At 36.4% G+C, this 17,337-nt stretch overlaps 1 protein-coding gene across 1 annotated transcript in view; it reads right to left on the bottom strand.

Annotated features, from left to right (window-relative positions):
* CRISPLD1 (cysteine rich secretory protein LCCL domain containing 1) overlaps window positions 1-17,337 on the bottom strand; it is a 44,195-nt gene that overhangs the window by 13,299 nt on the left and 13,559 nt on the right. The window contains exons 3-10 of the mRNA XM_004588060.2: window positions 5,693-5,811; window positions 5,326-5,458; window positions 3,835-3,950; window positions 3,010-3,110; window positions 1,041-1,181; window positions 853-913; window positions 680-746; window positions 356-486 (exon numbers count right to left, since the gene is read on the bottom strand). Of these exons, the coding sequence (XP_004588117.2) occupies window positions 356-486; window positions 680-746; window positions 853-913; window positions 1,041-1,181; window positions 3,010-3,110; window positions 3,835-3,950; window positions 5,326-5,458; window positions 5,693-5,811 (869 nt within the window). The remainder of the gene's footprint in view (window positions 1-355; window positions 487-679; window positions 747-852; window positions 914-1,040; window positions 1,182-3,009; window positions 3,111-3,834; window positions 3,951-5,325; window positions 5,459-5,692; window positions 5,812-17,337) is intronic.

The raw sequence follows: 17,337 nt of genomic DNA, 5'->3' as shown, positions 1-17,337 counted from the left end.
AATATATTTAAAAGTGAATCAATGTTTTTTATGTTGTATTAAATAACATCTAAATTGGTGAATGATGACAGTAATTATATATTTAGAGAATTTTTCAACTGATCTATTCCTATTAACTTAGTAATAAAATTACAACTGTGTGAAATAAGCAATCTTCTCTAAACATGGAAGGGAAATATGCAAACTGATCTTTTACAGAGCATTTTATATCAAAACTGAAAAAGTCACTACATTGAATCTTGAAAATTATCAACTTCTCATAAATAAAATTAGTGTGCAGTTTGCTGAAGAAGACTATGCTAGTTTCTTGTTGCATGTTAACATCAGATAGTCAAAAGGTCATTTGGGCACTTACCCAATTGTCTGAACACCGTTTCTATTGGACTTGATGAAATAATGTTTTCTTCCTTGTCTAGTGACATCCACCCAACCACCATCATTGTCTATTATACCATAATGAATTGCAGCTCTACAGATGCTGGATTGCTTGAGGATAAAAAGAAGTTAAAACGATATCATAACATTAAAACTCTAAAGAAGACACAAATATTTACTACTTATACTACTTTAAATAAACATTTCTGAGCAGAAGTACGCATAGGAGTGACTTATCACACTACAAAGTGAACTCTGATGTGGAAGGACGGCTCTCCCAAATAATTCTACTTGCAATTCTTACCATTTCATAATGTACACTCCCAATAACTTTAGCTTTACTATCCAAACAGCCAGCAGGGCATTCGTATCTAGAGAAAGTAATTGAGATCAAAATTTATTATCTCTGAGTTTAGTATTACATAAAATATCTCCTATATTTTGTCAGTTAATTTTGAGAGTCATAACGTGTTTTACCTGTTGCAGGTTGTCCCTTTGCACTGATCTCTTAATCTGACTTCACAAGAAACAATTTGGGCTGAAAAGAAAAAAAAAAAAATAGGTCACATAAAAGTAGTTATAATTCACCATACGAAATTTCACAGCAAATATTTTCTTTACGAATGTTAAACAATAAAATGTGGATGGTCATGCAGTGATCTTACACATTTGCTGTGTGCTTATGACTTCGTTTCTATCGTTGTCATCTGATCTTGCCCGAACATGGCTGTCATGGATTTGGGACTGCTGCCGTTCGATTTCATTTGTTTCTTCTTCCCTTGCAGGGTAATATCTGTTGGGGCCTTCTGCAAGGGAGAATGGATGTAAGAGATATGAATCCCACTGCACTTGGCGCACATGATCAAATGGTAATTTACCTCTACATAACTGTTTAACACTTTAGAAATCTTTGTACTGGATTTGTCACTGGTTTTAGCTTAAAATAGGAATTTCATGAACTACATCGGGATCAATGAAACAGACACACAGATTTTGAGCTCTTGATTCATTTACATGGGTACTCTTCACAACACCATGAAATCTGTATAGTAATCCAGTAAAAGTTAAGCCTCAGTATTTGAATTTATTTTCCTAAATGCAGCCTTATTTTTTTCCTTAGAGACGTATGTACATATGTATGTATGTATTTGAAAGGCAATATGACAGAGACATGGAGAGATAGAGAGAAACAGAGCAAAAGATCTTCCATGTGTCAGTACATTCCCTAGGGGTGCCAAACAGCCAGGGCTGTGCCAAACCAAAATCAGGAGGAAGGGGTTCCATCCAGGTCTCCCAGGTGGGTGGCAGGGGCCCAAGTGCTTGAGTCACTATTTACTACCTACGACTCAGACTGGGAGAGAGCTAGATCAGAAGCAGAGTAGCCTGGACTCAAACCACTGACAGTGTTGCCAGCAGCAGCTCAAGCAGCTGTGCCCCAACCCGGCCCCAGAAACCGTGTTGGTACGACTTTCAGGAAAATCACATTTAGAATTCTCCCAAACAGGAATTAGCTAATCAAGGACAAACGCACTTGGTAACTTATTATGGCATCCATTTCCATGGAAAGGGTTTTCTTTGAGGAGGAAATTCAACTTCATGGAAGAAAATAATTTCAGACTTGAATTAAAGTTTCCCCACAAATTGGCTTATATTCACGGGTTAAAGAGTGACACTTTGTGAATGTGAATTATTTTCATGTGTGTCCAAGAACTGAGAATCCAGAAAAATGGAAATATGAATTCAGAGGAAGGAAGGTTTTAAAGAAACTACCTAAGTCATGGGTGCAGGGCCAGGGAGGATGCAGTTAAGTGGAACAGATAATGGAAAATATGCACACAGTGAAAAGATGCTCCAAATGTTTCCAGGAATTAAAAACTGACTTGCAAGACAGACTGACATTTATGGATGCTTCTTCTAGCTCATTACAGAAAGAAAGAAGAAAAAAGATCCATCTCTATGAGCATAGATAAAGGGATGGATTTACTCAAATGTGTTTACATACATGCTCTACATTAACATTCATCTATAAGGCAATAAAAACATCTAGGTCAATGCCTGAGTGCATTACTTTTCACGTAGCTTTGTCACATAAATTTTGTCTTTGACAGCTCACAAATACAATACTGTATCTGTCTTTATTTTTTAAGATGACAAATATATTACAGAACACTACTTCTCTCACAGTTTTGCAGGACTGTATTTTTATGTTTTTTTTTTACTTGAGAATTTGTAGAGCAAGGTCCAATTGGATCCATGAGTTCATTCTTTCATAAAAACTTTTACATGCTAAAAATAAATTTTATTACATATTTCAGAAACAGTAACAATTATAGAAATAACTAGTCAACAACACAATTGCTTTCAAGAATACAAATACGTTTGTCACTGTAGGGTAATTTTAAAGTAGAACTAGAAGTGATTATCTGAAGTAATCATGAGACTTCCCTTTAAAGGCACAATTATAATTACTTCAATTACTTATATTATAAATATTCAAATGAATTATTCAGAATATTTGAAAGAGCTTTGTAAACATTTCGTATAATAATTAAACTCTGCTTTTCTAATATAGGTTAATGCAGAGCTGGACTAATATAGAAATCAAGATGAATACTGCAAGGAGACAGCACTGACCTTTGTAGCACAGGTTTTCTCTACAGCCCCCTCCAAAACTAGGCGGGCAAGCGGAACACGGCCGTCCATGTTTGTAAGGAGCGTGGCCCCACCAGTTTCCCCTAAAGAGACGATGCACTCTATTAACTGGCAGTCTGATAGCATAAGTTTCAAGATGTTACAAAATATGACTTATATAAGATTGTTTTAAGTAATGATTTTGATGTGTCAGATTTCAGACATTTACAGATTTTGTACTAAAATTTTGTTCTGTACTAGTGCCCTTTTGGTTACTAGGTTTAAGTGCAAATTACTGCTACATTCTTTTGAAAATTCTCTAAGGCATTGGTTATGTTAAAATATTGCTACAATATAACATTAAAATATTTTATAAATCTGTGCTCAGTTCAGCAGCACATATACTAAAATTGGGATGAAAATATTTTATAAATACAATTATTGCCTAAAATAAATTCTTTCATAGGATATACACCACTATTCATGTTTTAATAAAAATGCACCTTAAACTCAACTGATCATGAGAATGTTTGAATAGTATTCACAAAGATCAAACTACACTTCTCAACCTACAGTTGCTAGGTATCAATAAGTAAACATTAATAAATCTTATTAAAATGAAGACATAAGTATACAATTTATATCTTCACAAGATTCTACTCTCAAGTTTCAAACTCTGTTGAAATCTCAACTTTTTGCTACATTAAATAAACTGAAAACAATAAGCTTTACTCAATGTTCCAGATGAGAGAAGAAAAACTCAAGTATGAGTTAGTTTCTCATTGCTGAGAAATATTTACATGTGAAAGTTACGTTTTATCCACTTACTTTGGGGAATAATTGCACACCAAGTAGACAGCTTTGGGCCAAATTTGTCCCCAGATGTTCATATTGTGGCACAAATTAATGGCACAGCCAATTCTACTACTTGTTGCCCATACCACCTACATTAGAGAAAAAAAAGGCTCAGGTTAAAAAAAAAGGTAACAACTCACTCAATCAGAAAAAAATGAGCAAAAGGAAGCAGCTGTAATGAGGGCAAGGGGGAATTTTCTCAGAGACTTGAGGGAGTTGCTAACTCAGATTTAAACAGATAACTACAGTTAAAGGGCTCTATCTGGCTATAAAATATAAAATATAAAATACAAGCATTTCCAAAATGTAAATTTACTACATAATTCCAGAGTTGTAGCTACACAAAGCCATATGTCTAATAATGCTTCAATGCAGAAACATAACTACCCAAGGAACAAAATTTTGCATCTTCGAAAGTACTCAGGCAAAAATTTAGCTGTTCACATTTCTTATGCAACATGATCTTCTCACTGTTGTCACTAGCAGTAAGGTGGTTTGAAGATACTTTAATCTTGTCATGTGCAAAAGCACACAGAACACCAATCTGCCATATGTTTACTGACAACAAATCCTAGAAATGCTAGAAACTCCAACCAGTGGTGAGTTTTTCCTTTAGAATATATCCAATATCAAAAATGAACAATCTTGAAACATTTCACATAAAATATGCTACCTTTTCATTACATTTTCATGAACTTTTTGAGTTTCCAATAACATTAAGTAAATATTGATTGTCACTGGTAAATGATAGTAGACTTTCCATTCTTGGAGGAAAAAAAATTGACTTTTAAGTGTAAAGATCTCCAAATGTACATGTCCTTGGGCCTTACTAAAAGCCTTCACTGAAACACTGCCTTTTACATACACATCTGGACATTTTGGCAAGGTAATTACTTATAATATTTGTAGAAATTTATCAGCTTATTTTATCTATCAAAAGCACATTTTAACATAATGTCTGCTATTGTTTGGATATGAATTTGGATGTTGAATGTCTCCTAAAGTCATATGTGTTAAACTGGTACCCAAACTCCCATGTTGATGGGTAGGAAGAGGATGGAATTTAATGGAGTTACGGTGCTCAATAGCAGATTAGGACAAGATTAGATTTGCTGAGTTGTTAGTGGAGAGCTACATGATCAAACAAGGAGATGTAGATGGTATATCCCTTTCTTGCCATGGGATGCTGTGTGTTGACTCAGGACTATGCCAGCAAGAGCATCACCACCAGCTGCAAAATCCACTAGAGTGCCCAATCCTGGACTGTCAACCTCCAAAATCATAAGCTAAGGAGCACTTTTGCCTTTTTTGAACTTGGCTCTCTCAGATATTTCATCATAGTAATAAAAAGCTGATACAGTGACCATACAAAGCAGCGTAAGGAAGATGCATAGTGAGCAGCCTAATTTTCCCAGTTATCCTAATCCAGTCACAGGAAAGGGACATAATACACCTCAAACATACCTGGGTGTAATGAGTGCACACAGGACCAGAACATTTAAACGGACAATATGGGTTGCATTCATGTTCATATGGGTAGCTGAAGTCTCGCACTTCATCATACCAGGCTTGTACGTGAAAAGTTGGAGGTCTATATCTATTAGAAAGAAAATTAATAAGAAAAGTTGACAAAATATGAATCCAATATTGAAAAATGGATTGGTAAAGGCAAAAATTCATTTACAAAACTGCAGGTGTTATGACATGACACTTGACTTTTGTTGTCTTGTAATTGTTTTCTGCTAGGCAGCAAGCCTCTGAGTGCATATAATAATAATTAGCGTTTCATTTTAAACACGTTTCCAGAAACAAAACATTGCACTGTACCTACCTGCCCCAATGTGCTCCCAGGTTCTGCCCAATGGATGGCAATAAATTGGCAGGTCCATGTTCCCACAAACAAGTTTCAGCCCAGGCTTCTGCAGATCTTTCCAGTTCTACATCCCATGTCTATAGTTTAAAACAAACGCAAATAGAAATAAATTCAAATAATGCAAACTCTGATGAGCAATTTTTGCACTAGAGTTACTGAGTTACTGAGTTATGTCTTCTCCGTTCTTTGCAAAATCAACACCTAATCAAGGTTTCTCATCACTTCTCTACTAAATTTTTGCCTGATTATTCTCCTAGACTGCATCTTTTCCTCTTCCTATTTGTTACATAAGTTATTAGAACCCATGTGAGAAACCCAGAGAAAGTTCCTGGCTCTTAGCTTTGGATCAGCTCAGCTCCAGCTGTGTGGCCACTTAGGTAGTGAACTAGCAGGCGGATGTCTCTGTATCTCCTCTATGTAAATCTGCCTTTCCAATAAAAATAAATACATCTTAGAAAAAAAAAAACTACTAAGATTATCTCAAATTCACACAATTCCTTTGCTTAAACTGTCCCAAAAAGTTCTCACATACATGAAGCCCACATCCTTATTTCCCATCATAACCTTCATTTTCTGGCATTATTTACTCTGTCCAACCATCCCTGTTTCAGGCACACTCTATTCTTAATTTACAATTATAACTGTAATGTAATTTTCACTTGTAATTATAAAATTCAAATCTATTTTCAGGTTTTTTTAATGTGCAAGCACTTTCTTCATTAGGGTTCTTAAAGCTTTGTTATGGTCCTCTGTTTAACACCTACTCCACTGCAGTGGTAGCATTACTGCACGGTTCTATTACATGCAGCGGGTGGGGGGGTGTAACAGCCTGGGGGGTAGCTACCTGTGATGGCATTTGTGGATGATTTTCTGTTTGTCACATGGACAAGCTGATTAAAAAATATTTGCTGAGTATGTGAAAGATTAATATCTTTGAATCCTATTAAATGTGTTTCTTTATACAAAATTCAACAAGGGTGGCTAATCCATGCTTTTGAAATAATTTATAAGGCAGTAATTAAAATTAGAAAATGACTACTGAATTAACTTTCAAATTTTGGGCATATTAATCCAGTTTTTTTTTTAAAGATTTATTCTTTGAAAGGGCTACAGAGAGAGAAGAGACCGAGATATCTTCCATCTGCTGATTCACTCTTCAGATCGCTCCAGTGGTCACCACTGAGCCAAAATGATGCCAGGAGCCAGGAGTCAGGTGCTTCTTGCAGGTCTTACACTGTGGCAGGTGTTCAAGTACTTGGGCCATCCTCAACTTCTTTTCCAAGGATATTAGCAGGAAGCTGGATCAGAAGTGGAGCAGCTGCGACAAAATTTGGTGCCCATGTGAGATGTTAGTATCATAGGCAGTGGTACATTCACTATGCCATGATGCCAGTCCCCCAACTCAACTTGTTTTTAATTCAAATATGTGACTTGGTAAGTAGGGAGGTAAAAACAGGTCCAGCTGAACTGAGTTCAATATTGGGGCTCTAATGCTAGCACTCTGGTCGTGTTAAGAGGACTGAAAAAGGGTCCTGCCAACAAAAGAGGGGAACAACTCAAAAGGACGGCAAGCAGTTACAAAGCAACAATAAACAGAAATGATGTTTAGATTTAAATTCCTAGGAGCTGGTGAGAAGCCACAGGTAAAAAGGTCAGGCAAAATAACAAGATTGACAAGGTTATCAAACTGGAAGTAAGGAAGAAAGGAGGAGAAATAGATTGCAATAAAGGTATCTTTTTTGTTACTTCTATGCACAAGTCAGAGGGGAACTAGGAAAGGGGTATGCATCGAGTGGAAAGTGGAAAGGCATGATTAGAGTTCTGGAGAAACACAGTATGTACTGAAGATACAAATTAAGTCATTTTCAAAGAGATTAATTTCTTCAGGAAAAAGATACAGGAAGAGAACTTTTAAAAAATAATTCTAGGATTATTACAATTGAAGTTGAGAAAACCGTAATTATAAAAATCATGAAATTGAGGGCCTGGCACTATAGCATAGAGGTTAAAGTCCTTGCTTTGTACGCACTGGGATCCCATCCCATATGGGCGCCAGTTCTAATCCTGGCAGTCCCACTTCCCATCTAGCTCCCTGCTTGTGGCCTGGGAAAGCAGTCAAGGATAGACCAAAGCTTTGGGACTCTGCACCCGTGTGGGAGACCCAGAAGAGTTCCTGGCTCCTGGCTTCAGATTGGCTCAGCTCCAGCCGTTGCAGCCGCTTGGGGAGTGAACCGTCGGATGAAAGATCTTCTTCTCTGTCTCTCCTCCTCTCCGTATATCCGCCTTTCCAATAAAAATAAATAAATATTTTTTAAATTTTTATTTATTTTTTTAAAGATTTATTTGTTGACAGGAAAACAAGCCAGAGAGAAAGATGTGAGTCCATACTTCTCCTCACTGTATTTGTAAGGAAGTGAAATTAAATCCATGTACATATTTGCCATAGGTGAATATTCCCCATTTGACTGGAGATATGAAACATGGAAAAATCAAAAGTTACAAAGCGAAATTTATACAAAGTATTACAATGCATTTCATTATCTAGCAAAAGTACAAGAAATGGTAATATAACTTACAAGGAAATATTAGGTGTAAGGAGTTATTCGAATATCCCTCCCTCGACCCGGCGCCATTCCTTCTTCCTCACAGCTCACGAAATTCGCGCCGGCCTACCTATCCACCAATTGGATGTAACCTGGCATTCCACCTGAATCCCACCCCCCAATCTTCCAGCCCCTTCCCCAACCCCACCCACTCACCAATCATCCCTAGGCATCCACCTGCAGGCGGCAACCCCCTGGGGCCTGCCCTCAATCCCTCCCAATCTCTGCCCCCCCCCCCCAGGTGCCGCTCTCTCTCTTCTCTCTCCTTTGCCCGCTCTTCTTTGCTCTCCTCCTCCCTTCTTTCCTGATCTTCACCACCTCTACCCTGTTCCTGCCCCGTTGGAATAAACCTCCTATGATACCTCCTAGCGTCTGGTGTTTTCGACTCACAGTAAAGAACCAGGTTACGGGAATTAACTGCACGTAATAATATCGTAATATCCTATGAACTAGAACTCTATCATTGTTTTAAATAACTAACACTAGGAGTGACCAGAGTTGTTGATTTTCATAAAAGTTTAATTTGCATTGGAATAATTTCAAATATTCAAGATGATTGGTTTTATGACAGACATCAGAAATGCATGCTACAAATCAGGCAATCAGGCAATTTTTCAATTATAAGTATACTATGATTAATGCTATTATTTGACTCATATTTACATATTTTGTCTATGATGAAAAGACTCAAGCTGTTATTGTGTGTGTAAACAATTAGGTAGCAAACAATGCATTCAACTACTATCCCCCCCATAATTGGGGAAAATGCAATCCTTTTGTATCCAGAATGTTGGAGAAATGAAAATCTCCCAAAAGCAAGACAGAACACCCTGAGAAGTAGCTTTTATTTAGAAGTTAAAAAAACTCATTTCTTCAGTACTAGAAATCATAATTTTCCATAGCTAAAGATGTACATGAAAACCACATTTATCCCTTGGTTTCTAATGCAGCAAGCTCATGTTCAAACCGTAATTAGCAACCAAATGAAATGATGATGTTCTTAGATGGCTTGAATGAAATGTCTAGACACCATTGTGATAGTTTTAAAATACCCTTCCAACAGTAGTTGAATTTCCTCTTCTCCCCTCCAGTTTGAGCTGGGCAGCAACTCACTTCTAATAAACAAAATGAGACTGTGTTACTTCTGAGATTAGGTTGGAAAAACTTCTATCTATTCCTTTCTTTCTTTTGAGATAAATCATGAATGTGCTGAACCAACAAATTAAGTGTATGGCCACTGCGTGAAAAGGCAGCAGGAAAGACAATGGGAGACCACACAGAAACAGAGCCTCAGCTGTGTGAATTTTCCCAGCCTAGTCACAAAACATGAGAGTCTGTCAACCCTCAGACAATGATAGTCCAAGTCATGCCAAGCACAGCAAACACCCTGGGGACCTTGAGTGAGGACCACCCACCCGGCTGAATCCTCGGGCTTCTTGCCTCTGACTCAAGGTCAATTTACTCTCCTTGGATATGTGATTCTACAATCTAAGATGTCAGTTTTTCTCATGAAACTGGATAGGATCCTGTGTAGAGAGAATATACATCTAGTTCCAAATTCACACATGCGTGCATTCCAAAGTTTACATCTGTTCTACTGAAACTGAAGTACAATTTAAAATAGACCATTCAAGGCCTTTGTTTTCTTATTTGTAAAATTAGTTAGTTAAAATAAAAAGTACAGAGCAATCACTTAGAAGATTCAAATCCATTTACTGATTACTGGATATGAGCTATTCGTAAGGTATGCCTTAGGCTTTTCATTTAGTCCATTAAAATATGGGGAAGAAAATGCAATAAACATGATACTGCTAAACTATATTTTAACATAAGAACTAGGCAGAGAGGCATGTAAGTAAAATTTAGTTACACCTTAATATTCAAAAAAATATTAGGGATTATCCTATTAAAATCAATCTTGGAATATTAGGTCTAGTTCACTAACGAAAATAAAGGAAATCCCATTTTGGAAAAAGTGCTGAAAATACAGCTGTTGTTCAAGAAATATTATCATGATGTTACAGCAGCATGGTAGGTATATTTTTATTCAACAACATTCTTCAGGCTTTAAGAACACCAACAACGCATACCCATCCCATTTAAATATAGGTTTCCTTCTACACATTTCTATTTAAATTCCAGTTTGAAAATTAAATCAAGATGGCCTATAGCACTTATTGGCTGCTTTTTTTCTCTCTGAACTATTCACGCAGCACTAATTTTATTCACCAAATACTAATTTAAAGTCAAACCACAGTAAAATTACCATTTCTTTATAAAATGGTACTTCAAGAGCAAAGAAACAAAAACAAGTTTATTTTTCCAACTACATCTATATGTTGTTCCTTCTTAGAGCATAGTAAAGTTTTAATTAAGTTTTATTACTAAAAGAAACTTTTAAAATAGTACAGACATTCTTACGTTCATTTTAAAGCTACCAGAGCATGTGTTTGTGTGCGTGTGAAGTTTTAAAACTTGACAAAAGACACTGAATAGCAAACCTCAAAATATACAGCTGCACTTGTAGAAACTGGAAATCACATAATTCTCCAGACACATGGAGATTGAACTGATTTCTAGCCTTTGTGAAACATGAAAGAGCAAATACAATCATATTCTTAGTGGAATATCTGCTCTTCTACTCTAGTACTCCTAAAATAGTCAAGGACAGCATGTTGCTTTAGCACACTTAAAACTACAAACTTGCATCTAAAAGCATTAGGTAAAAATACTTCAAAAATATATTTTTCGCTCCACTAATATGGAGAGCAGTTTTGTCACTCAAAAAGGATTAAGTAGTTTCAACTCCATCTCCTGGACATATCTTAAACATGAACATCTTTTTCACAATTGATGTCTTAAAGAAGGTAATAATTAGTCTGATGATAATAATAATAATAATAATAGGTAGCTTATAAAGCAACAGATAAACATTAGCCCATGATATTTACAAATTAATCTGGACTTTTAAAATATGCCATTGTCCATGGGAAAGTAAGCATCTACTGAAAGCACGGAGGCACTGAGAAGGCAGCTTGAAGTCGGACAGTGGGCTACAAGGTCTGGTCCTACTTCCTCAACACTAAAATTGCACAAGTAAACCACAACAAACACACACACACACACACACACACACAAATAAAAGCAAAAGCAAAACCTACAAAATTGCAGTTTTAATCATCTATGCATTTGAGATGAATTTTGAAAAAAATATCTTCCGCAAGCACCCTTCTTTTCAGAGCTATACACACGTGTATTTACCGCAGAATGCCATCCCAGACTCCCCGCTCCATTACAAGATGCTGCAAAAACTAATGGCAAAGGCTTTCAACAGTGAGGAAAATATCCCTTCACTGCTGTTAGGCACTGCTGGGCATGCGAGCACATCAGTGACATACCTTCCTCTCCTCTTACAGTGAAACATAAGCTTCCATTAGCCCAAATGACTCAAGCTATTATAAATGACGTAAAACACCTGAATTATAAATTTATCCTTTTGATTATGTCAAGTTTGTACCAATTCCCTTATTTATAACATCACAGAACTGAGTCTTTTTAATTTTAGCTTTAAAATCCTATTATTCTAACTTTTGTTAGAAAACACCCTACATCGCTTGTAGAATCCATAAGAATGTATCAATTGTATAACAATACTTTGGGTTATGATACTTTGTTATTTGAAAGATCACATAATTAAGTCAGCTTCAGATTTTTTAATTATGAGTCCAAGTGCTGGAGCTGTGATGTTTCTGAATTGGCTCAAAACATACACTGAAAACTTTCACAGTTACATAAGAAATGTTAACTAAGAAATAAATGTTATAAATAAAAAATATTAACTAAGAAATAAAATATTATTAAAAACTTAACCCAGCTCTTTGCTTTGTCCTGAAGATGATGATGATAGAGACTTCGACATCTCATTTTTTTCTGCGTTGAATTTTTTCAGACAACCCAAGAATGTGTAAGTGGTGGGAAAAGTTCAACACAGAGATTTATCTTTTCCTAAATATCACCTTTGCAAGATTATTCCTGCTATGCTGCCATTCAGTAAACACTGGCTTGTAAATTATCTTATTTCCAAGTCCTGGGGTGATCATCTCCAAAGGATTTGGTGGCTGAGAACTGTGACTGCTCAGGTGCTAGCTGGAACATCACTCGAGGTTCCAGCTGGAAATATCATAGCTTGAATTTGTCTTCTGACCTACTAATCAAAATGTACTTAATGAGATCCCTTGGCAGTTTATAAGTATCTTAAGGTCTGCTAGATTCAGCTGTAGAAAGCCTGTGTTGAAGGTGAACCCTGACAGTGAAATGCAGTGAATCAGTAGAAATTTGCTGGAAAATGTAAGGATTGTGAAAATTGGATGGTTCTGCTGTCCCATGAGGAGTTAGGTCTGTCACATGCATCTGTTACAATACTGCATGTTTGTATGATATTGAAAATGTAGCTTTAATTAAAATCATCTTATATGCTACTGAAACAATTTTCTTAATTGAAAAAATCTTGGGAGTTTTTCTGCATAGTAAATCTCTATTTCAGCACGAAGAGGCATTTCTAGTCTTCATGATTAGGGTGCTACTTTTTGTTCAGAGTGTTTGTTTCAACATACATTTTAAACAAAGCACCCTTCACCTGCCTCCCACCTCTCTAATCTCCAGGATACCCTGATATGTGCTTTGTCTGGGGGTAATGCTGCTTTCTCAGTGACTGCCAGGGCCTCAGTGCCTGCTAACAGCATTGTCTTTGAAATACGATCCCTGTGCCTTTTTCCTGTGACTACAAAGTCTTTTCTGAGCAGGTGAGGTCCAGTTGTTAAATACCAGAGGTAATCTCTGAATCCTGAGGAATGTGTTCCACAACTTTTCTGCAGTGCTTTTTATACTAGCAGACTTTGAAAAACATGGGACACTCTTTCATAGAGATTTATTTACGCCTTTGTTCTGCTGATACCTGCTTTAGAGGAAGGAAAGTGGCTTGAGATTTTTACGGTGAGGCATTGTACTTGGAATCTTAATCCAAGATCTATTAAATAATACAATGTATTCCTTCCATAGCATAACATGTTATTGTGATAATTTGGAAGTCACATTTATTGCAATAGAAAGGATTATACTGTTTACACCATGTTTTTGAATTGTCCTTTGAAAACATATTTACTTGAGAGGAATTTAACTTGGAAATATTAACCTTTATCCTTCCTCCATGGAATGTGCACACTCCTTTGGGAAGTCATTCCCAATGCAAGTCTTACTTGAACTTTCTCTGAACCTTTTAAAACACGTAATTCATTGCCATATATTACCTTACCATATCGCTATGGATATGGCTAAATCAAAATTTATTTATTTATTTATTTTTTAAAAATTATTGAATTGTAGAAAGGAAAAAGAGACATCACAGAGATCTTCCAGACACAGGTTCACTCCTCCAATACTCTCAACAGCAGGGGTCGGGTGAGGTAGAATCCGGCAGCCCAGAACATCTGGGTTAGTGCTGGAGCAGTAGCTATGAGAGTTATCTCTCCTTCTGTCTGTAAAAACTACCTTTCAAGTAATAATAAATCAATCTTTGTTTAAAAAAAAAATCTGTGTTACCCACACAGTTAGGAGGCACCCTTATATCTCCTGCTGTCACTCAAAGTGCGCATGTGCACAAAGCTGTGATTAGCAGCTGAGCCAGTCCTGGAAGCCAGGGCATTCCACTATGTCCCAAGCAGCGTCACCAACTCTGCCAAACACGCATTCTCCGAAACCACTACTCTAAGTAAAAGCCGTGGCATACTTGTTGAGCCTAATATAAAACTTGGCTTACAACAGATCAGCAATATTACTCACTAATTATTTCCTGTCCTACAGCCTAAATGTAAGCAACAACTTAGATCAGAGACAACTAAATTCCCAGCTTCAAACATACATGGTTGATATGAATTCAGGTGGAAGAAATCCACTATGTAGCCACGTCAGATAAAGGCCAAGCCTGGAAAATTTAGTTTGAATTCTATTTGTCAATTTCATGGTTTTGCTGATTTTCTTATAACTTTAAGGCTAAGAGTCTGACATCATTTTTATTGTCTTATAAGAAGGCCAACCTCAGAATTTAGGAAAATCCTTTGTTAGTAGGAAAAAGTCATCATCTAATTTTTCAGTTCTTTAAGTCTCTATGGATATTGGGTCAATTTATAAGAATGAACCCCTGTGTTTATTTACAGCAAGGCTGATTTGAAAATAAGCTCTAAAAAAATGTACAAGGAAAAACAAATCTCAAAATCAATTAGAATACTTTTTATGCATTAGCTAGTACTTTATACCGAAATATCAAAGTAAGCACAAAATAACTGCTGTTATTTATTATACTTGTAGAAATCTAATTTTCAAAAAACAAAACAGATAGATCAACAAATGAAAAGTTTCTAGTGCAAATTCAAATAGATGCTTATGGAACCATAGAAACTGAAATCTCTTAACAGAAATTCCATTTAAACTAAAGACAGATTAAAATAAGAAACATTCCCATGGATGCTTCCATACTTTAATGAAACTGCTATACTACTGCACATCACTCAGTGTTCCTATGACATTGTATTCACACTTTCTGTTAAGTTTTCACTTAGAATTTTCTCAAGAATGATAAATTGATGCACTTACACGCATTCATTAACAACTATTAAAACACCACAGTTTCTTGTCGTTTTCTGACTGCTAGGAAACTCAAAGCTCCTTTAACAACTGCAGCATTCCCAACTGGATTTTCAGACATTATCCAGAAATATGGTAACAATAAAATCTCCTACAACATTTAAACAATGGCTTTGAGAACAATCACACACACACACACATACAGACACACACACACACACACACAACACGATTTTCAAGATCCTTATCTGAATACGTTAGAAGAACACTGTATTAAATCTTTCATCTGCGCCCACAAATCCATTCTCATACACACACATACCAACAAACACACACACAATTTTGTCTTCACGTCAACATTTGCATTTCAAGTGAGCACCAACACACACACACACACACACACACACACAATTGTGTCTTCATCTCTGGCATTTCCATTGAGAAACAAACACCAGAGCAGAAAAGCATCTTGGCATATTTACTAGTAAAAACATATTACCTGGGACACACTGACCTCAATAAATGCACTCTATACCACATTATTGCATCTGGATCACTTCTGGTATTCATAAACTGGGAATTCACATTCAAAATTTTCAATGATTAAAAAAGCAAAGTAGAGGTGGGTTTTTAGCTCAGTTATTAAGTTCCTGCTCAGGACAGCTGCATCCCACATTTCAATGCCTGGTTCTAATCCTGATTCCTCCCTCTTCTGATTAAGCTTCCTGCAAATCTGCACCCAGGGAAGGCAGCAGATGATGTCCTAAGTACTCCCATCCATGTAGAAGGCATGAATTGAATTATTGGTCCCTAGCTTTGGCCTGGTCTAGCCCCAGCTATGCCCAAGCCAGCCAGCATGTGGAAGACCTCTGTACCTGTGTCTCTCTGATGAAATGGAAAATAAGTGGGAAACTTTTGAAAATTTAAGATAATCACTGCCATCAAAAATTCTAATGAAAGAGTAAACCATCATTTTGAAATTCATATTTTAAACAATATTAACTATACAGTGAGATTAGAAGAAGTTGTTTCTAGTTTTGCTTAGAATTTCTTAACACTCAATATCATTAAATATTTTTAGCATTAAATGTTCAAGATTATATTTCTATTGGAGCCTCTATCCTTGAGTTTAAGACATGCAGACAGATAGTGTGTGTGTGTGTGTGTGTGTGTGTGTGTGTGCGCGTGAGAGAGAAATACAGGAATATTTTAAACACATTAATAAACCTAAAGTTCAGAAATAATTAGTAATCATTGTTTCACATGAAAAGTCAAACTATGGATAAGTGTCTGTTGTAGTTTGGGACACCTGGACTCCATATTGGACTGCCTAGTCTACATCCTGTTTCCACTCCTGATTAGTTACCTGCTAATGTGCACCCAGACAGGTAGTAGGTTTCAAATACTGGCTTGATCCAGCCCTGGTTGCTACAGATTTTTGGGGAGTGAAGCCGAAGAAAGCCATCAATGCTTCTCCTGCCTTTCAAATAAAAAGATGTGTATTAAATGTTAGGTAAGTACCAACTGACCCTAAATAAGGTGTGTCTTCGCAGGTGTGCAGAAGAGAAAGAAAAAGTGTCCTGCACACTGACTGCCTTGATTGACATGCACAAGGTTCTTTTTGCTAGTTAGAACAATGCTTTAAGCTTCTTCACAACAGAAGCTTAACGAGATCATGACTGCCATGTCCTCCCCTCAGAAATCACTGCACACATCATTCCTGATTAACAATTAAGTGATAAAGATCTTGTCATCCGAATGCTTATTGGGACAGTCCCTACCACACAATCTCCCCCTATCACTATTACAACAATACCTAAGAAGCCTTCTCTGGTTGTTGCTTTTTATTGTGAAGTTATTATTCATATGTAGTCCAAAACATATTATTCAATATTTCTTACTACATTAGGATTAACACCTTAAAGGCAGTTGCCCTAACCATTCTAAGTCTTGGAAGATTTTGTCCCTCTCTCCTGAGGGGGTATAGTCACCATGTTAAAAATAAAACAGACATATCAGAAACCGAATGTCACCCTGAAGGACACTTAATGATAACTTAGCAATCTATCATCATTATTCAAGAATGATTTTGTCCTAACCAAAGTGTAGCTATATCTGGTAATATGAAATCAAGTGAAACATGAATATAAAACTTCACTGGAAAAAATGCTTTCAAAGTTTTTTAATATCCCTAACTTGTCAAGGCAGAATTATATCCTTTCTCTTTCCATCTGCTTGAGCTTGTTGAAAATCCAGTTTTTTTTCATTTTTTCACTCATTCATTCATTCCATTGTTTTTCTGTCTAACCAGCATTAGCCCAGGAATGCAAAGATCACTTTTGCACAATACCTTTCCACAAA

Source organism: Ochotona princeps, chromosome 9 (genome assembly GCF_030435755.1).
Source record: "Ochotona princeps isolate mOchPri1 chromosome 9, mOchPri1.hap1, whole genome shotgun sequence".
In the NCBI taxonomy this organism is placed as follows: Eukaryota; Metazoa; Chordata; class Mammalia; order Lagomorpha; family Ochotonidae; genus Ochotona; species Ochotona princeps.
Note: the sequence above shows the minus strand (reverse complement) of the source record. Positions and strands in the feature narration are given on the sequence as shown.